This window comes from Enhydra lutris, unplaced genomic scaffold, assembly GCF_002288905.1.
Source record: "Enhydra lutris kenyoni isolate GAN:26980312 unplaced genomic scaffold, ASM228890v2 scaffoldscaffold89, whole genome shotgun sequence".
Taxonomy (NCBI): Eukaryota; Metazoa; Chordata; class Mammalia; order Carnivora; family Mustelidae; genus Enhydra; species Enhydra lutris.
In genome coordinates this window covers 564,827-585,287 of record NW_019154173.1, presented here as the reverse complement: position 1 = coordinate 585,287, position 20,461 = coordinate 564,827, and the positions used below count along the sequence as shown (strand labels likewise).

General features: G+C 49.3%; 1 protein-coding gene across 1 annotated transcript; it reads left to right on the top strand.

Annotated features, from left to right (window-relative positions):
* Nucleotides 1–631: 631 nt before the first annotated feature.
* LOC111162166 (small integral membrane protein 10-like protein 2A) lies at nucleotides 632–853 on the top strand. Its single transcript, XM_022526362.1, has one exon. It carries the CDS (start codon nucleotides 632–634, stop codon nucleotides 851–853), a length of 222 nt encoding a protein of 73 aa, XP_022382070.1.
* Nucleotides 854–20,461: the final 19,608 nt, after the last annotated feature.

Sequence of the window (20,461 nt, the reverse complement as noted above, 5' to 3'; positions counted from 1 at the left end):
GAGAAAATGAATTAGGTTTTGTGTGTTCGTACTTGCTCACAGTTGAGGATTGAAAAAATTCCTACAGGGATTTGAGGCAACAGGAAACGGGTTCACACTTCTCAGCTATTGAAGATCATGTTTACGAAGGCACTCTTCTAACGTTTTGTGCAAGTTTCGTTTTGCTTCCGTTAAAATTTAAAACATTAAAAAAAAAAAAAGGACCACGGAGAGGAGGAAGCTGCGTCTCCCGGGAAAGGCACGTGCCCCTCTCCCTCTCCTCCCTCCTCCTCCTCCTCCCCTTCCCCTCCCCCTTCCCCCCCCTCCCCCTGCCCCCAGCCTCCGGTCCCCACCCCCCCCCCCGGCCCCCCTCCCTTCCCCGTCCCGGGGCTCGCGAGCTCCGGCGCCCCGCCCACCCCAAGGCAGCTCAGCCTTGCGGCCCCGGCGCAGCACCGGCCACCGCAGATCGCCGATCGCTGCGGCTGGGAAGGAGGGTGTTCGCGGTGCAGCGCGGCTGGCATCTGCGGCTGCCCGGTGGGCCCTCCGCACCAACTGCCCCCGCGCGCGTTTCTCGGTCCGTCGATCGGTGGGTCGGCGCAGCTTGCTTCTAGCCCCTGGCTCCCGGCACCCTCTGGGAGGCGACACCAGACCGATGGCGGCCCTGTCGGCGGCGGCGGCGGCGGCCCTGTCGGCCCTGGGGGTGCGGCTGTCGCGGTCGGCGGCGGCCCGCGGCTCGTACGGCGCCTTCTGCAAGGGGCTCACGCGCACGCTGATCACCTTCTTCGACCTGGCCTGGCGGCTGCGCACCAACTTCCCCTACTTCTACGTGGTGGCCTCGGTGATCCTCAACGTCCGCCTGCAGGTACACATTTAGGGCAACTGACTTTGTGGCATTCGGGGGTCTCGGAAGGATGGCTGGCTTCCACCCCCGGCTCCCCCGCTCTGGAGCACAGCGGCCAGTAGAGTCGCGCAGCCGACTCGCCGGGCTGCCTTCCCACCGCCTTATCTTTCCCTGTCCATGGGCGGCTAGAAATCATCGTTTGCAGAAAGCCTACAGCATAACCAAAAAACCCGAAGACAGAATGAAAGGGTGATTCTCTAGGAAATAGTTCAAGGAGCAGGAAAGAACTTTAAACTCTGAAAATCCTCAGAAATACTTGCGACGTTCTTGCAGCCGTAAAACCCCAGACAGCGCGAACGAGAGGAAGCGACGGTGGTCCCAGGATGCCCGGGGGCGGGGTGGGGGTGGGGGGGGAACGAGAGGAAAGATTGCTAACGACCGAGAGATAAACTAACTGTGCAACAACGGCCCAATTGGGAAAGCAAATCTCCCAAATTAGAATAAGATGTGAACAGACTTCCAGCTGGATGGAATGAATTCCAAGCCATTAGATGGATTGAGATAGAAGCTGGAGGGAATTAATAACTTGATGGCAGACATGGCTTCATCCCCCAAACCGAGTCAATGGCGAACAGAAACTACAGGGCAAAACAAACATTTCAAACTGTGCAAGGAAAGCAGGCTTCGAAAGGGAGCAACCTCAGACGCGGCCGGGTTTTGAACAACTGCCAGGAGTGGGAGAAAGGGAATCAGCTCGAACACGGATGGGCGCGTGCGGCGCTCGCAGAGACCAGTCATCCCGTGCAGCTCAGCTCTGCAGAGAACCGTTGAATAATCATTCCGATGGAAACAGAAGTTACGGTTTTCCGTCTCTAGACCAAATCTGTCAGCTAAGCAGGGAAGGCTTCACGACGGTGGTAAGACCGGATGGGAAGGTTAGCCTCTCTTGGACAGTGGGCAGACAGGAGGAAATGGAGCGGTGGCGTTATTCTCACGAAGCAGGAAGTCCAGATTGTCTCTAGTTGAAAGAATAAGGCAGGTTTAGGGATCCGATTATTAAAGCAAACAAGGTAGCCAACAGGAGATTTAAAAATAGTGCTTCAGCCATAGTGAAGGGGGGAGGGGGGTACTGGGAAAGCAGGAAGTCAGAATTCCTTCTGTTATCAAATCAAAAAAGTAGTAATAAAAGCATATTCTTAAGAAAGGAGGTAACCACTAAACAGGTGTAAACGGTTTTGCCTCTGGTTTGGGGAACTGCGTTGAGCAGGATGGACAGGGATTTACTACTTTTCATTATATGCCTTTTTTTCACTCTTGGATTTTTTGCAAACTATGTATGTATTGCTTTGATTAAAAATTAAAAGTTCTTAAAAACTGTACTGACTACAGTTAGGAGGACATTTTGGGGAGGGGGGGCCGGGAGTCGCCCCAGAAGGCCAGAGAGATTCTGCCTTCCTACCTTTGTGCAGCCCTGTATGTGCACGTGTATCCTAAAATGTTCCTGAATGATCCCACGGAATATGATTCCCTTGCTTTCCATGCAAACATTAGACTCCAAGGAAAAGCTTTTAAAGCCCAGAGCTTCCTCACTCCCTGAAACTGCGTGAGCAAATTTCTGCAGCAAGGAATTTAAGGTTAAAAAAAAAGATTTATTTTATAAAACTTGAGATTTTTCCAAACTGTTTTCCAGGTTTATTGAGGCATAAGTGACATATCACGTTGTGTAAACAGAAGCTGCCCAGTGTGTTGGTTTGATTCACTTCTACACTGCAGTGGGATTGCCCCCAGCCTTTGCTGACCTCTCACATCACGTAATTACTGTTTCTTGTGGTGAAAACAGTCAAGATTCTGCTCTTAGCAACTTTCAAGTATATAATAGAATATTAACTAGGATCACAATGCTGTGTCTTAAATCCCCTAAGTTTTGTTTGTCTTCTAACTGGGAGTTTGTACCTTTGGACTAACATCTCCTCACTGCCCCTAGCCCCCATCCTCCTCTGTTTCTGTGGGTTTGGCCTTTTTCGATTCCATGGATCCACGAGATCAGACTGAACACTGATGGACACTTCAACGAGGTGCTTACATTTTAGTATCGGTCGTAAGAGCAAGCGGTGGAATAAACCAGATGTCCCACGTCAGTGTGGGGGTGCAGGGCAGGCCACCCTGAGAGGAGCTGCTTTGGCATGACCTTGACTTTGAGTCAAAAGCAGTCAGAACCCAGCAGATGCCAGAAAAGCTCTTCACCTCCCCCTCAATTGCCTGCCTGTACCGGGAAGCAAGCTTGAAACAGAGTCCTCTTTCTTTTTTTAAAGATTACAGTTTAAAACTTTTAAACTGCAAAGAGTACAAGGCTTTTTGTTTTGTGTTTCACTTTTCCAATCATTTCCCCTAATTCACCACAGGATAACTTTTCTCAACCCGCAGCCAAAAAAACCCCAAAACCAAAAAAACAACAAAAAACACAAAAGACAGCCAGTGTAACTACAGCATTCTCAGGTTTATTAACCTGTTCTCTTCCATGCTCATCTGACCTTCGAGAGCTGAATATCTCTGGCAAGGTTTACACTGACTTATTGTAGTGAGATACAGTTCTCATGAGCACAGCTAATACTACCCTAGAGCAAGAGAAGATATCCTTTAACTCACACTCCCCTACGCAATCCTCCGAAAGCACTGGACGGGTAGGAGCTCCTCCCGTCCATGCTAAATATTTCCTACCTTGACTCTATCATTTCCCCCTTCCAGGGCCTCTCCCGACTTGACCAAACATCTGACTTTACAGACACAAATGCAGATTCCAGGCCCAGGATTTCTCCGCCTGGGCCTTCTGTGTCACCCTTGACCCCCTTCCTTGGACACGGTTCTGTGACTGCCTTCAGACTCAAGACTGGTTCCGGTCACCTGAATGACTACTGGCATTGACACCCTTCTCTAGCATCTCAAAGAGATTCTCTAGAATCCTTGTCCCCAAGACATGGGTAGAGGTGGTGGGAGACTTGTAAACTTTGTCTTCTAAGACATGACTTACCAGAAGTCTCCTTTTGGGTGTTTCTACTGCAAATCTGAGAACCTCACTTCAAATCTTTCCCGAAAATGGCTTGAGAACCTGAAGGTCAGGTTCATAAGCCAAATTTTGTTGAACCGAAGGATCTGAATGACTCTGGGCAAGCTGACCAAAGTCTTCAAAGGTGAAGGCCCCAGGACAAGCAAGGATATCCAATATTTCGGGGCTTTGCCAGATGCTAATGTCTTTCTGTCACCTGTATTTCTACCCCAAATACTGCTGTGGCCTGGAATAGTGAATCCCGGTGATTTCTGGCAGTTCCCAAAAGGTGGGGATATTAAGTAGATAGAAAAGTAATGTAGAGGGTTATAACCTTGTACTCCTTAAATTTCTAACATGTACAAACACCCTTCTAACATTTATAGGATTCTAAAAACACTTCCTCTCAGCATAACTTAATTACCCGACATACAACCAAGAACTATGCATACAAACATTCCCAACTATCCTAGCTGGAGGTGAGGTGTTGGAGCCTCTGTTTATAGTTCAAGTTCTCCCAGTGATGACCCTTATTTCTCTAGCTCTGCCCTTATCCCAACTTGATATTGACATTCTGCAATACCATGACCTAAAGGGTGAATTCATCACCACCACGCTATCCTATTTACAATACTAAAGAAGAGGTGAGAGAGTTGAAAAAGCAATCAGCCGGGAAGCACAGGTGGAGGGTATAGTCCTGATTTCTGCAAAAGCCAGGAGGTGGTCCTGTCCGTTTGCAACTTCTCTATCAACCCCGCGTGATTTTTTGTTTGTTTGTTTTGTTTTTTGTTTGTTTTGGTTTTTTGCCTTTCCTCCTTGGGATGCTCTGGTCTTTCTTCCTGAAGAGTCTGAGCCCTTGATGGTCCTCTATAGGGTCACAAGCCTCTGTTCTGTGCCCCCTCGGGCTTGTAGTGAAGAAGGCCTCTTGGGGGAATCTCCTGGGTCTCGTTCATATTCTCGCTTGTCCTCATTCTATAGCATGAACACCGTGATCACCTGTTTTGAGTGACTCCAGGAGCTCACAGTGGTTTCCAATTCAGTGGAACCACGGTCTCAGACCATACTGGATGTGTTTCTTCTGGGGAACTAAAACCTCGAAACCAGCAGAGTAGCAGGAATGAGAAGTCAAACTTGCCGATGGCTCAGGCACAATGACGAGAAGCCCTTCCTTGATTCCCACCCCTCTTTCCCAGGCTTGCAAATCTTGGCAGTGGGAGAAACAGCACTGTATGTTGGTTGCTGGTTCATATTATTTATTACATCCTAGCGCTCTGCCGTGATTCTCCTGCTAGGGCTTGTCACAGGCCGCATAGAGCTTCCTGGTGTACCCCCAACATTCGGGGCCACTGTGGCATCCGCCCGATGATAAGGGCCAAGGTGCAGAGTGAACTAGCCCGGGAGCGGCCCCGGCTGGAGAGCCTGTTTCAGCCCCTATCACATTTTACTTCCTCTGTTGATAAGGGGCAGGAGCCCTAATTGATTCCATTTGCCCCTTCTTATGCTATAACCCCTTCTCCGGGAGCCAGGGAGCCAGCGCGCCTGTATACAGGAGGCAGACACTGGTCTCAGGCTGCAGGTTTCTGAAGTCGGGAGGCCTGCCGGGGCAGCCTGTACCCGTGGGGTGAGTAGGAAGAAAAGGGTGGAGGCAGCCTCCCACTCCGTACCTCTGGGCAACCCTCAGACGGCGCAGAAGGAGACTGTAGTGCCTTCTGGGACACAATGTGCTGCAGTATAGAGCTCAGAGGAAACCACAGGAACTCTGGGGGGCCCTGGCAGCTGCTGGCCACTAAGGAACACTTCACCTGGATGGCCAGGGGACTGGGCACTTGGTCTGGCGGGTTTCAAAGGGCACTCAGGGGCACCTGGTGGGCTCCGTCCATAGAGCATGCGTCTCTTGATCTCAGGGTCGTGAGTTCAAGCTCACTTAAATGAATGAATAATTAATTAATTACTTAAAGGGCACTCAGATGTTCCCCCCTCTGAGGGGTTCTCAGTCACAGTGGTCGGGGGGCAGGAGCGCACCCAGAGGCTGAACATCAACAACAGTAACAGAAGGTACATACTTTAGGCCAAGTGCAGATGTTGCCCAATGCCAAGTCTACCCAGGTAACTGGTAGAATCATCCCAGAGGAGGGGCTCAGGGTCCCACCGGGCCCACTGAGCAGCAGACTCAGGGAAGAGCTCCATTTTCCCCTAAACGCCATCAGCAACCCCTCTCCTCCACAGTAGGTACTCCTGCAAGGGTGTTCTGGGTCCCATGGCACCAGCTTGGATGGAAAGGCACTTAACAAGTAGCCTCTGAAAGGTCTGGGGTGGTCCGGCTCCCAGTTGCAAGTTGCCAAGGTCAACGGGCAGAGGTGCTTTCAGGATAAGGCCAAGGGGAAGGTTCACCCGTGTTACAGCAAATTTCTCCCTCAAGTTCACCTGAGTGTCTCCCCATCCTAAGGACCCTGAGTCTGTGTCATTGATTCATGCCTGGGGACTGTATGCGAGCTATTCCTCCGGCTGTTACGCTGGTATGGTGATTCAAATTCTTGACGCCTCTGTTCGCCAGACCTGAGAATCTTCCTGGTTATACAGATCAACGGAGGCCTTGGTGGACTGTCCACGGATTCCATTCCTGGGGACTTCAAGCTTAAGTATCCATAGTCAGAGATCTCTGTATGTGTGGTACTCTGTTCGGGCCGTCTTGGCGATCAATACAGCATGGGCTGCATAGCTTAAGCAGCAGACATTCATTTTCTCCTAGCTCTGGAGACTGAAGTCCAAGATCAAGGGGCCCGCAGAATTGGTTTCTGGTGAGGCCTCTCTTTCTGTTGTAGGAACTGAAGACAGGCCATCCCAAGAAGGGCCACTCTGGTGTGAAATTATTTTGAGCTGAAGGCAGCAGAGACCCTGTGGGCTCAAGAGACATTTTTGCCCCTCCTTTAACGACATAGAAGAATCTAAATCAGGAGGTCTTTCCCAGAATAAGGGTTATTACCAGAGATACATTTTATCTGAGAGACCCACCTGGATGGCAGGCCAAACATGTAACTACCAATATCTGCTCTTTTTATCACCCCATGAAATGCATCCCTTTCCTCTGAAGTCCCAGACCCCTGCCCTCTTCTGTTTAGTTCAGGATGACACATAGACTTCACTTTGCCTGTCTTTGGAATTTCCAGGTCTGTGTGGAGTCCTTGTATGTATCCTATTACATTTGATTGTCAATCTGTCTCTTGTTAATTTGATTCTTTATCTAGAAGGACTCTTGAAGGGGAGGGAAATTCTTCCTCTCCAGCACTGTATTATAGTTGGCTGCCTTCTCAGTGGGTCCTTACATGACTTCTCTTTATGTATGCATAGAAAGAGATCTCTGGTATCGCTTCTTCTTCTTTTTTTTTTTTTTTAAAGATTTTATTTATTTATTTGACAGAGAGTGATCACAAGTAGACAGAGAGGCAGGCAGAGAAGGAGGAGGGGAAGCAGGCTCCCTGCTGAGCAGAGAGCCTGACGGGGGGCTCGATCCCAAGATCCTGAGATCATGACCTGAGCCAAAAGCAGAGGCTTAAACCACTGAGCCACCCAGGCGCCCCTTTCCTCCTCTTCTTGTAAGTACACCAGTCCTACAGGATCAGGGACCCACCCTTATGACCTCACTTTACCTTAATTACCTCCTTGAAGTCCCTAGCTCCTAATATGGTCACCTTGGGAGTTAGGGCTTCAACATATGAACTTGGGGGGCTTGGGGGGGGGACACAGTTCAGTGCATAAGAGCATGGCAGAACACTCCCAGGTGTCTGTTAGGTACCAATACCCACTCTGCTGCTGATGTGAACTGCCACCACCTAGACTGTGTTCCTGGCTCCGTCCAACACGCTGCAAACCAGACAGCCCAGTTGAATGGCACCTACTTTTCACCGGCATCCTCATCTAGAGAGAAGAGCTAGCCAAAGCGCTTTTGCAAGTTTCTGATGCTTCACTCATCCACTAGTTTCTTGAGGCAAAGGTTACAGGACAGACACATTTCTTTGGAGGGCAAAGTGAAGGGGTGAAGGGGGTGGATGCACATGGGATCCAACACAGTATTCTCATGTTCAGAAATCTTGACTCTCTTCCTCTACTTTATGCTCGTGGGTTCTAGCCCCTCAGTGCCCAGTATCACAGGGTAGCAGGTGGTCCAGGTTTGCATTAGACAACCCAGAAAGCAGAATCACAGCCTGCTGCTTGAGCCCAGCACAGCGAATAAAATTCATGAGTGTCTACATTCTGCATTTAACTCTGTTCCTTGACCAACCCTGCATCTCACTTCCAACCCCAGGGAACATGCCCAAGTCAACCTAGAGGGATGACAGACTCTTTGGATGGTGGATACTATACTCTCCATGAGGTGGCTCCTTCCCCTCTGCACACAAACACGGAACAGACAGCAATGACTGGCTCCACCATGAATTAAATGACCATCGGATCCTTCTCAGTGGATCTGGAACAACCCCATCTTCACACTAATAAGCATATCTTCTCTACTTGGGGAGGAAGGAGGGTAACAAGTGGTTGACTTCAATATTTATTGCCCCTTACAATGACTAGTGCAAGCTGATCATGATTCTACCATTCTTTCTGTCAGCAGATTGGAAAAAAAAAAAACCCCACTGATCCAATCAGGACCAGCGAAATGTGAAAAGTGCACTGGGGTGCCTCCAAGAAAGGTCTCTCTCCTAAGAAGTAAATACACAGAGGCGTGGTCCTTCTTTCCCAGTGGACGTTGTTAGGTCCGGATATGTCCCCTGGGAACTGCTGTAGCCATCTTCCCAAGAGCTGGACAGTAATGACACCCCATCCTGGAGGATGACGGATCCAAGGGAATCACAAAGCACTTGAGCTGAAGCTCTGTGTCCAGAGCCTGCTATACTTCTGGACGTCTTCCCTGATGTCACAAAAAAAAAAGGAAGCTCTTACTAATTGTGTAACAGGTGTTTGAAATGCACACGTGCATTTCCTGTGTCTGGGTGTGGGATGCTATGTCTTGCCCAACATAAACTGAGTCACTGAGGTCAATGCCATCGTTCAAACCGTCACTGATTTATTGAAGGAATTCAATGAAAATAAATCAGATGGTGAAACTGAGGCCGAGGGAAGGGAGGTGACTTGCTCAAAGTCACTTTGGAAGTTAGTAGCACATAGAAGACTAGAACCCTGGTATCGGCCTGGAGAGTCTGAAACTCTCCAGATATTCTAGGATTCTGATGAAGACCAGTTAGGATGAGAGAAAAGTTTCTTGAAATGACTGGATCTCAAAGGCATCTCTCCAAATGGTTCTTCATGAGATACATTTTTCAAAGTATTCCTTCTCAAAGAATATATCGACTAGCGGGTGGCTTAGGAAAAGCAGTTGTCTCGGCTGACCTATCTCTGTGCCTGTCAGTCGGGACGAGGCCACAAGAGGCTTCATGGGAAGGGGACTACTGTCCCCTGCCCTGTCTCTTCCCTGACTAGACATCATTTTCCCTCAGCTCTCCAGCTTCCAGGCTGGAAACCTGGCCTGTGAGGCATCCACAGAAATAGCCCAGGAGCTCCCTGGTCCAAGGCAAAGTATTAGGACAGACACTCATTTGACTAGATTGTGGTATATCCACACAGATTCATCCATTTCTAACTTTTCAGCCTGTGCGAACCAGCCTAAACCAAGAAATAAGACTGCCACCTAGAGGTCATTTATATTAAAGGGAAAAGTGTTCGAACGTTCGTTGTTTGCTGTGCTCACAATTAGGCAGGTACTTTTCCTACTGGGACCTAAATTTCTTTGCCTGTAAAATAAGGTTGAGGTCCTAGATCAGTGGTTCCCAAAGTCATCTCCACGAAGTGTGTGTGCCTTTACGGGTTGGTAATTAGGGTTGCTCACCAGAATTGTCTATGATCTTTGAAATAAATGTCCATGCTTTACCCCTAAATATTCTGGTTCACTGAGCATGGAGCAGAGTTAGGGCCTGGACACAGGTATAAAACAAAAACTAAATACAGGGGCGCCTGGGTGGCTCAGTGGGTTAAGCATCTGCCTTCGGCTCAGGTCATGAGCCCAGGGTGCTCGGATCGAGCCCCATATCTGGCTCCCAGCTCAGCAGGGGAATCTGCTTCTCCTTCTCCCTCTGCTCCTGTTCATGCTCTCTTCCTCACTCTCTCTCTCTCTCAAATAAATAAATAAAATCTTTTAAAAAAACAAAAACAAAAGAACATCCCACAGGTGCTTCCAAAGTACTCCCGTGTTAGAGATCTGTGATGTAGGTGGTGACAGGTGCGTCTCCAACAATCTAACCAGGTCTTCCTCACTCCTGGGCTCTGGAAACCCCTCACATTCGAATGTACATTGTGGATTTCCAATAGGTGTTAATAGCATTCAGCTTTCTCAAAGGTGTTTGACCACAGAACCAATACACGAACGTTTCTCAGATCACGCGCTCAGGAAAACCTTAGATTGGTCACCTTGGGCTGCCAAAACAAAATACCATAGATGGGGCGAGGGGGTGGAGCTTAAACAACAGAAATGTATTTCTCGCAGTTCTGGAGGCTGGAAGTCCAAAATCAAGGTGCTGGCCAAATCAGTTCCTGGTGAGAGCTCTCCCCCTAGCTGGTAGATGCCTGTCTTCTAGCTATGTCCTCCATGGCTTTTCCTCAGTGTGTGTGCGCAGAGAGAGAGAGAGAGAGAGAGAGATCTCTTCCTCTTCTCATAAGAACACCAATCCAATGGGATTAGGACTTTACCCTCATGACTTCATTTAACCTTAATTCCCTCCTAAAAGCCTTATCTTCAAGTACATTCATGTTGGGGGTAGGGCTTCCACATATGAAATTGGGTGGGGGGACACAAGTCAGGCTATAGTACTAGGACATACCCAAGCCACTCCAGGTTGATGTCTTAAGATTCTTAGCGAGCTATTTTCTTTTGATGAACCCCTGTTCATGGTGTTAAGGATTTTCCTATGGGAAGATAGCATAAACGGACCCCACAGGGGTGTGTTTTCCAAGTGTTCTTATGGCCTGTGATAAGAGATAATTGCCAAAGAACCGAGTATTCCTGTGAAGACCAACAGGAATCAAAATTCTGAGCCTGCTCAAAATGCTAGTCCAAATCACATTCTCACTTCTATCGTAGATGGAGCCAAGCCATGCCTTATTTATCATCACAAAGCAAAAGGGTTTACTGATCCCAGACAGTGATCCAAAACCCTCTTCCTGGGCGCCTGGGTGGCTCAGTGGGTTGAGCACCTGCCTTGGGCTTCAGGTCATGATCTCAGGGTCCTGGGATTGAGCCCCGCGTCGGGCTCTCTGCTCAGCAGGGAGCCTGCTTCCCTCTCTCTCTCTCTCTCTCTCTCTCTCTCTCTGCCTGCTTCTCTGCCTACTTGTGATCTCTGTCAAGTAAATAAATAAAATCTTAAAAAAAATAAAACCCTCTTTCTGCATCTGAACTTTGCACAACATTCACATTGGGGGCTAGATGTTTATTTTCTCTTCCACTCTCCTGGAGGTAGACAGGATACTCCCTGTATTTTTTCTTCCTCTTTGGGTACAAGGAGAGAAGGCTGAGTTGAAATTCCAACTCCTGGCAAACTCACGGATGGTTCCTTTATACTCAGTTTGTGATTCAGTGTTCGCCATTATTAGATTGGAAGGGATTCACACATCTGGAGTAAGCTCATCTCCCCCGAACAGTGTTCTTCTATATTAGCTCACGTCCTTTTATGAGTCTATGTTGTGTTTCTGAGACTCTGCTTCAGGTATTGGCTCCTATTTCCATGCACAGACGGTGGTAGATTGATTGCAAAGGGCCGCCGCAGTTCCTCCCAGCCCTTTGCTCTGGGATTTTACCCCTCCTTCCATCTGGAAGTGGAGTCTGTTTCTCCATGCTCTTGAACTTGGGCTGCCTATGACTTCCTTGACCTAAAGAAGGCGGTGTAAGGGACACTGTGGGATTTGGGGGCTCATCAGGGAGACTGTGAAGCTTCTATTCTTGTTCTCCTGAAGCCCCAAGACCTCCCTGTCAAAAAGCCTGGGAGCCTAAATGTCCTGGGAGTTGCGAAATACAGAGACCCGTGAGCCACAGTGTAATCGGAGCTACTGAGCGGGAGCCAGGCTAGGTACGTGCACCTCTGAGCTCCGGTCTAAAGCTGGAAAATACTGACTTGCTATTTGGATCTGACACAAAGGACCAGTGGCACTTGGCCCTATGCTCTGCAGGGCCCTATATTTCTGGCAGTTGGGCAGTGACTCAAGAGTTTTCCAGGAGGGCAGAGAGAAGGTCCCGAACCCCAGCTTCATATCAGCAGTCCTTCCTCAGGGTGGCGAGGTGCAGAGCTGGGGCTGGGCTCTCTCCAGTACGTCCTCCAGGGGGCCTATTGCCATTTTCTGGATTCTTGCTCTCTGTCAAAGCTGTCCTGAGGGTCTACTCTCACCAGAACTCCATTTTATAAACGCACACATGAGTAGGCAGGTCTGAGAGGAAGGGAAGAGTAGGCATGGTGGTCAGCCCAGGCTCTGCCCTGCCTGAAACACATCCCAGGAGAGGTAGCCCTACCCATGTGGCCCACAGGACCTGGTCGGCTCTGTTTTGTGGGCTCGCACTCAGGGTCATACCCCACTGAAGCCTCATGGTCTATCGCCAATGGCTATCTACACATCTAGATGCCACTGTGACATCCCAGTGGCACAAAGAGAGCATGTCCCAAATGAAAACTACTGAGGAAACAATGAACACACTTGATGCACTGACAAGGTGGGACTGCGGCCGTGTCTTCTTCCTTGCACCAGTGAGTGTCCTTGCCTTTACTGTGAAGTTAAACTGCTGATGAGAGCGTTAATTGGCCCCACGAATGGGGAACCATTTGGCAATACGTACCAAAGCTACACATCAGCCTCCCCTGCAACCTGGCAATTGTAACTCTGAGTTCTCGACCTCACGGAAATCCATACAGCTGTTCAGGAAACGCTGTGCTCGAGAACGGACTTTGCAGAGCAAGGAAGAAGCAGAGAGATTAGTTAGGAGGCTGTTAGAATAACCCAGGAGCGTGATAAAGGGAGTCTGGGCAAGGGTAGTAATAGCGGAGGTGCAATGAAGCGGTCAGAGTCTGGCTGTAGGTTGAAGGCAGAGTTGAGGATTTGCCGATGAAGTTAATGTGGGGCAGAAAGAAATGGAGGAGTCAAGAAAAACACCAAGGTGTTTGTCTTGAGTAGAAAGGAAAGAATTACCCTATACCAAGGAGGGGAAGACACAGGAAGAGCAGGTTTGGGAGGCAATAAACAAAACAAAACAAAGCCTTGAATAAAACTTTCATGAATACAAATAATTCCGTTTATTTAAAAAAGTAAACCAGCAAAATCAGTGAAACTAAGTTTCCCTTCACTGTTCCAATATATAAGTAGTATACAAACTTAGTAAGAGTTCTACTTAAAATTCCAACTCCAAACACATTATTCAATTACATATTTTAAACTGGAACACCAGGAGCCACATGATGTTTGGGCCACGCTGTTGCCGGTGTGGGGCAGGCAGGTGACCTGCAGCCCTGTTTCCTAAAAACGCACGATTTACAAAAGACACTGGAGTGTCATAGCCCTAACCAAATGATGAGTTATGGGCATACATGTGATTATGATGTTTGTGAAGGTGATGTCATCATCAGAGCGGTAATTCAACATTGTGGTGTTGGTAATAGACTTAAGCAAATGCCTCTCATAAAATCATCTAATCCCTCGGTTTCCATCTTTTCAACATCTGTGGAGATGACCAGATGATTTGCAAGTTAAGCGATTTCTTACCATCTAATCCTCTTTATATTCCCTCATCATGGTGCATCACTCGGAATATACTGCCCCAGATTATGGTGGCTAATATTTGGGGTTTTCCCATTAATGTTGCAGACAACATCTGCAGCCTCAGTGCCAGCAACCTCTGGCTCAGAGATGTGTGAATAAGCACGAAAACGCGTCCACAGAACCTCGCGCAAGGGGCGTCCAGAGGCCGAGGGTCCGCTAAGGAATTGCAAAGGGTGAAAGGCCGGCGGGGAAGGTGTGCACCAGGCGGACCCCCTCAGCTCTAAAACTTAGGGACCTTCCCCTCTCCAAGTGCAGCAGGCTCCGCCCCCACCGCGGACAACACAGCTCCCTGGGCTCCTCCCCTGGCCCCGCCCCTCGCCCGCCGTCCGCCTGGGAACCCTCGGCCTCGCTCCTGGAATCCCACCCCGCCTCCTCTCTAACGTTAGGCCCTCCGCTCCCCGCGACCTCGGGGCCTCGCGCGCCTCCCCCAGTGACGAGCCTGCGCCCTAGCGGCTTTGTGGGCGGAGCCTGCGCCGCCGTCGGGTGCCGCCCACGACCCCGCCTGCCCCTCCCCTGGTCCCGCCCCCACGGAATGCACGCCTGCAGAGGCCTGGGAATGTAAAGATGGGTACTAACGCGATTTCATGGTGTTTGGTAAGGACTAAAAGCAAATGTCTCAGGTGAAATCATACCCACCGACCTAAAATAGGCCCAGTGGGGAATGTGCCTCACAAATGATAATAAAAGGGATACAAAGTTGCGGCAGCAATTGGAAAAAAAGAGAAGCGATTTGAACTCTGGGTGCTGCTGAAACTCTCAGGCCCGGGAAGGAGACATTGCAGCTGGGGCCCCTCTAGACGGGATGGCAAGAACAGCAGGGCTGACACCTGCACCCGAAGTCTTTATGAAATCCCAGGGAGAGCCCTGTGCCCCACCACCCTGTATATTTAAAGACAGAACAAACTGCCACAGGCTTGCTCTCCTTTCCCTTGGGAGATTTTTCGACCATAAGGATAGGCTATGTGTTGGGATTTTTTTTTTAAAGATTATTTATTTATTTATTTGGCAGAGATCACAAGTGGGCAGAGAGGCAGGCGGGGGAGGGGCCGGGGAAGCAGGCTCTCCTCCTAGCAGAGAGCCCAATGCGATGCTCAGTCTCACGACCTTGGGATTATGACCTGAGCCAAAGGCAGAGGCTTAACCCCCTGAGCCACCCAGGCACCCCAAAAGATTTTAAATAACCTCTACACCCAATGTGGGGCTCTAACTCAACCCTGAGATCAAGAGTCGCAGGCTCTAGGGACTGAGCCAGCCAAGCACCCCTGCTGAGATGTTTAAACAACCCTCAGCTGTGGGGAAGACATGCAATTTTAGCTACCTGGAAATTGTGTGTAAGAACTGGAACCCTGTGTTGATATGTTTAAAAAACAAACTGCCCCCAAACTCTTCTACCCATCTAACTAATTTAATTCTGCTATTACAAAGCCTTTTTAAGACCTAGAAACCTCAGGTGCACGGGACCAAGATTCTAATGCTGGCCTTACCAGGAATCAACTATGGGCTTGCTGCTTCTAGTTTGGGTTCTACTGATTTCTGGACTTATCTCCTGTACAATTCTGCCAGTCATGCTACCTCTGCCTTATCCTTGGGAGTATCAGGAAATTCCCCCACCACTTCCACAATCCCCAAATAGGTGCTTGTGGCCTTCAGGAAGTGCTAAAAGGACCACTTTTCATAGGGAGGTATTATATTGCCCAATAATTTAAGGGGCATACTTCTGTAACCAAAGGGTAGAGCTTAACAAAGAGAGGGACCCTCCAACCTGGCCTGGAGACCCCATTCCCCTCCCACCAAGACCCTGTTGTTAATGTGTCAAAGTCTATCGTTCTGAGCTCCACCCTGGTTCAGGGATGGCTCTCATGGCAGGGTCGCAGCTTAGATGACGCTGGTGTTCACGGTGAATAATAAAAATCGACAAGTGATATTTTCTGAAGCAAATACATTTTATTGGAAGAACACAAGCATTTTACAAAATGCAAGAACCTTAAGCAACAAACACATTTTTTAAAGATTTATTTATTTATTTGACAGACAGAGATCACAAGCAGGCAGAGAGGCAGGCGGTTGGGGGGGGTGTGTGGGAAGCAGGCTCCCTGCTGAGCAGAGAGCCTGATGTGGGGCTTGATCCCAGGACCCTGAGATCATGACCTGAGCCAAAGGCAGAGGCTTAACCCACTGAGCCAACCAGGTGCCCCAACAAACACATTTTAAATACAGAAATGAGAATAGCTCAGGGAAACACAACAGTATGCCTTCTAATTATATTCTCTGCAGTGAAAGAATATGAAGGTACCCTTTCAAGATATCACTCATTTTTTTAAAGATTTCAAGTAATCTCTACACCCAATGTGGGGCTTGAACTTAATGACCCTCAGTCAGATAAAGAGTCACATGCTCTACTGACCCAGCTGGCCAGGCACCCCCAAGGATGAGCTATCACTCATTCTTGGGGCCTAGTCCCAAACTCTAAATATAACAAAAGTATCATTGGCTCAACTCTGATAAGGTGAAAAGTATGAAACCAAGTAGCTATGGCCAGGGAACTCAGTCACATAGTAGACAGAAGGGTATGGGACACAGCCTCAGAGAAAAGTGCCTACTGGGGAGACCCAGCAGCCCGAGACTACTGCCCTCCATTCTGCACAACACAAGTACAGTACATAGACACATTCTGACATGTTCTCATATACAAAATATTTTTACAGATTTCTTTCATGAGCACAAAAGCACAACTGTAAACCATGAAGACAACCCCAAATCCAGGCCAATCCCAAAGTCACATTAAACCAAAGTCAGTCTCTGGTCCGATGACAAACAGCTGATGGCCCAGGGCTGCTCCTTGAGTCCAAGTCCTCCAGGTGAAGTTCACGGCTTCTGTAGAACTGCTGTGACTCAATGAAGTGGAAAATCCTACAGACTAAAGGTTACCCTTATACATCGCCAGGGCAAATGCCACATGTAAATGGAACAATACTGACAAAGCAATAATAAAGAAGCAGTAATTTCCCATTTCCCTGGACAGAAACTTCCTTCCCCTTCAGTTTGCAAATCTAAAAACATTTGAGGGGAGCACTCATCTGTACACATGGGAGGGTTTTTTTTTTAACATTTATTTTATTTTATTTTAAGTAGGTTCAGGGAGCCCAACACGGGGCTTAAACTCACAACCCTGAGATCAAGACCTGAGCTAAGGTCAAGAGTTGGATGCATAACCAACTGAGCCACCAAGGCACCCCTTTCTTTGCTTTTTTTTAAAACCACTTTATTGATGTATGAAGGTATATGACTGACATACAACAAGCTGTACATATTTAATGTATACAAGTTAATGAGTTCAGAGATCAGTCTACATACATGAGCCATCACCATAACCCATGCCATAAACACAGCCATCCCCTCCGAAGTTTCATTCCACCCCCAGTAATCAGCATTATTTTTTGGAATAAGATGACAGAAGGTAGATCTACCCTCTTAGCAAATGGCGCAGTCTGCGTCTCCTCTGAGCTCTGGAGGAGAAGCCTGGTGTCTGGCTCCCACCTGTAACCATATTCCGCATCCTGTGGGTCAGCCCCCCAAGGCAACAACCTACAGTCCTTGAGCAGACAGAAGACTGGCTTCTCCAACAGGCCTTTCAGCATTCTGTAAGGCTACTGTGCCTGACTGACCGGGGAGGCTGAGGCAATAAGTGAACTCTCCTCGGGAGTCCCTGGACACAGACCACAGCTACCCTTTTCTGAAGCTGAGAAGCAATACGGCAGGTCTGCGTGAGCAGAGACAAGGGGCGGGGCTCAGGACGAAAACCAAACCTCATGTGAGGGGCGGCCCGTCCTTCTCTAAGCTGAGAAGCAATACGGCAGGTCTGCATGAGCAGAGGAGACAAGGGGGGCGCAGGATGAAAACCCAATCTAAGCCGAGGGGCGGCCCGCTGGGCAGCAGTCCAATCCACAGGCTGCACTCCTGGAGGCAGCAGGCGGGGCAGAGGGGGTCAACTCAAACCCGAGGGGCCTAGAGGCATCTCATCAGTGGTCCGAGAGAGCAACGTTTTGCACGTTCTTCCCACCCATTCTTTTTTTTCTTTTTTTTAAGATTTATTTATTTATTTGACAGAGACTACAAGCAGGCAGAGAGGCAGGCAGAGAGAGAGGGGGAAGCAGGCTCCCCGCTGAGCGGAGAGCCCGATGCCAGGCTCGATCCCAGGACCCTGGGACCAGGACCAGAGCCGAAGGCAGAGGCTTTAACCCACTGAGACACCCAGGCGCCCCCTTCCCACCCATTCTGAGAGGCCTCCACACTAAGGCTCCATAACGCAGCAGCCGAAGCCTCCCCTCCAGGTATTCTGTCCGGTCCTGCGTCTCACAAAGGAGATGGATCACCCCTCTGCCGCTCCAGGGCACTCAGGAAAGGGAGGGTGTGAGAGGAATAGCACAGTTCAACTTGTCCGTGGACGGCTGACATCAGCATATCAACCTGAACCGTCCCTAAACAGGGTTTGTAGTTTCAAACCTCACTGCAGTGGTCTCTGTGGCCCAGCTAGAGCTCCCCCTGAGAACACAGGCAGGGGTAAAAGCCGCAGCAGGCTGGAGGAGAAGCCCTGCTCGGACTGAGGAACTGTCCCTTGGGTGCTGTTGGCACCAAGAGCTCTCGAGGGAGTTCTCAGCGTAGACCTCGCTAACTGTGGCCAGCGCTGGGGACTCACCAGTCAGGGGAGGGCACAAATCCCAAGGGGACCTGGTATCTCCTGCTAGCGTGTCATAAGGGCAAATAAAATAAGAACTATAAGTTAAGTGACCCCTGTTCAAAGGAGGCAAAGGACCTCCCCTTCCCTTTTCTGAGAACACTGACTTCAGAAAACTTCTGAATGTGGGTTCCCGGTCTCCCTGCACAGGAGGCAAATCTTTTTCAAAAGCTAGACAAGCCTCTGGGTAATTGTGCAGGCCAGGAATGCGTCCCCGGGGACCCTGCAGGGCCTGAGAATGAGGGGAAGGGGGACAACTTAAGCTGCCGAAACAGAAGGCTCAGCTACACCCTCCCAAGAAGCGCAGAGGGGACTGACCACCAAAGACCGTGTCCAAGGGCCTACAAAGACTCTCCTGGTAACAAAACCAGCACGAGCAACAGTAGTTCCTCCTCCGAAGGGCCTCAGGTCATTGAGACCTGCAAAGAGACAGCTGAGTGAAGGGCTAACTCCCCTCGAGGCCTTTGTTCATAGGCCTACGGTAACAGAATTAAAATGAGACAGCATAATGGCCACGCGCCTATAAATCCCTCATTGGTAAATTGGAAAATGGCCCCCCTCTCATCCTAACAAATGTCTCCATTCAACGAGACAGTCGTAGTTTCTCAGACCATCTCCGGCAATGTCCAGTGTCTTCTGTCCCCCAGTTATGCCGCCCCAGAGGTAGTGTAGGAGAATGGGAAAAGGCAGGAAACCCACCCCTGAGCCCACAAGGCCCACCACTTACACCCCGAGTCCCTTGTCCTCGCCGCTGTCAAGTTTCCTCACACTCTCAGAGCATACTCATATCCCTGCTGAGCCCGAGATTTCCCTATCAAGAGAAAGCAAGAACTTGAAATGGGGAAACTGTAACACCCCTCCCCTCCTCAAACTGCAACTCCCCCTTATCCTCTCACTCCTCTGGTAGCTTCAGTACAACACTGTGGTGTCTACAACAGGCAAGATCCCCTGGAGGCAAAGTCATCGCCTCCCAAGAGAACCCCAGAATGGCAGAGGGGTCGGATGACCAAGCGGCTACTTGTAGCAGATAAATAAGGGAAGGGACACCGCAGCCTGTGGGTATACGCCCTTCTCGGCAAAAGAAACAGGAGGGCTTAATCCTCTAACTGGAGACCTGACCCAGGAGGTTCCCAGACATCCAGGTTCACGTGCACAAGCCCATGAGGATCAAAATGTCCCCTGACTCACGTACAGTTCATTGACAGCGCCCACGCGCTGCTTCTCCTCCCACCAACGTGCAGAGTATACTCAGCAGAAGAGTGAAGGAAGTTAATAGAGAAATGCTTGGAATTCCAACCCCAGTCCCAAACACAAAATCGGGATTCCAAAGATCCCACATATGCCACTGCTCTGCACGGTGGACATTACTCTGTTCAATATCTTTGTGTCAGAGCACAGAAGTCTGACAATCAGCCATGGCCAATTTCTTCCCTGGGACCCAATCTGTCCCATGCCCCATACGCTGCCATTGCCAGCCAGTACGCATTTTCTGTAGGGATTTGACAAGTCACTTGAGCCATGGGAATGTCAAGGGAAGAATTGTCTGGCCGGTGAATTAAAGAACATGCCAACAGCAGCAGTTCACCTTCATTAAGCTCTCCGGGAGAACACAGGTCACTATCAACATGAAAGACTGAGCGGTCAACCCAGCCACGTCCGATTAGTTGCCAGAAACAACAGTAATCACCTCTAGGAAGGCTCCCCTGGACTAGAAAACAGTACAGTGGGGTGAAGGGCCGCCATTCTTTGGGCCACTTTTCACAGGCTAAGGCAGCGCACAGAGAAGCAGAAACAACAAAGCCTTCCCCAGGAGCAAAGTCCCAAATTCTCAGGGAAGCTGGGAAAATAAAGAACAGACCCCATCATAAGGATTTCACCTTTGTCAGAGGGTCCTATGTGCTCATGTCACATTTAATAATGTGCATCATCGGCCTTTTGTCCTCCAGCTATGCTGATCCTAAGTAGAGCCAATGACAGGGAAGTAGGCAGAAGACATCCTTGGACACACAAAAGT

Excerpts from the sequence above, each read along its gene's own strand:
- LOC111162166 (XM_022526362.1), top strand. The coding sequence starts at position 632 with ATGGCGGCCCTGTCGGCGGCGGCGGCGGCGGCCCTGTCGGCCCTGGGG.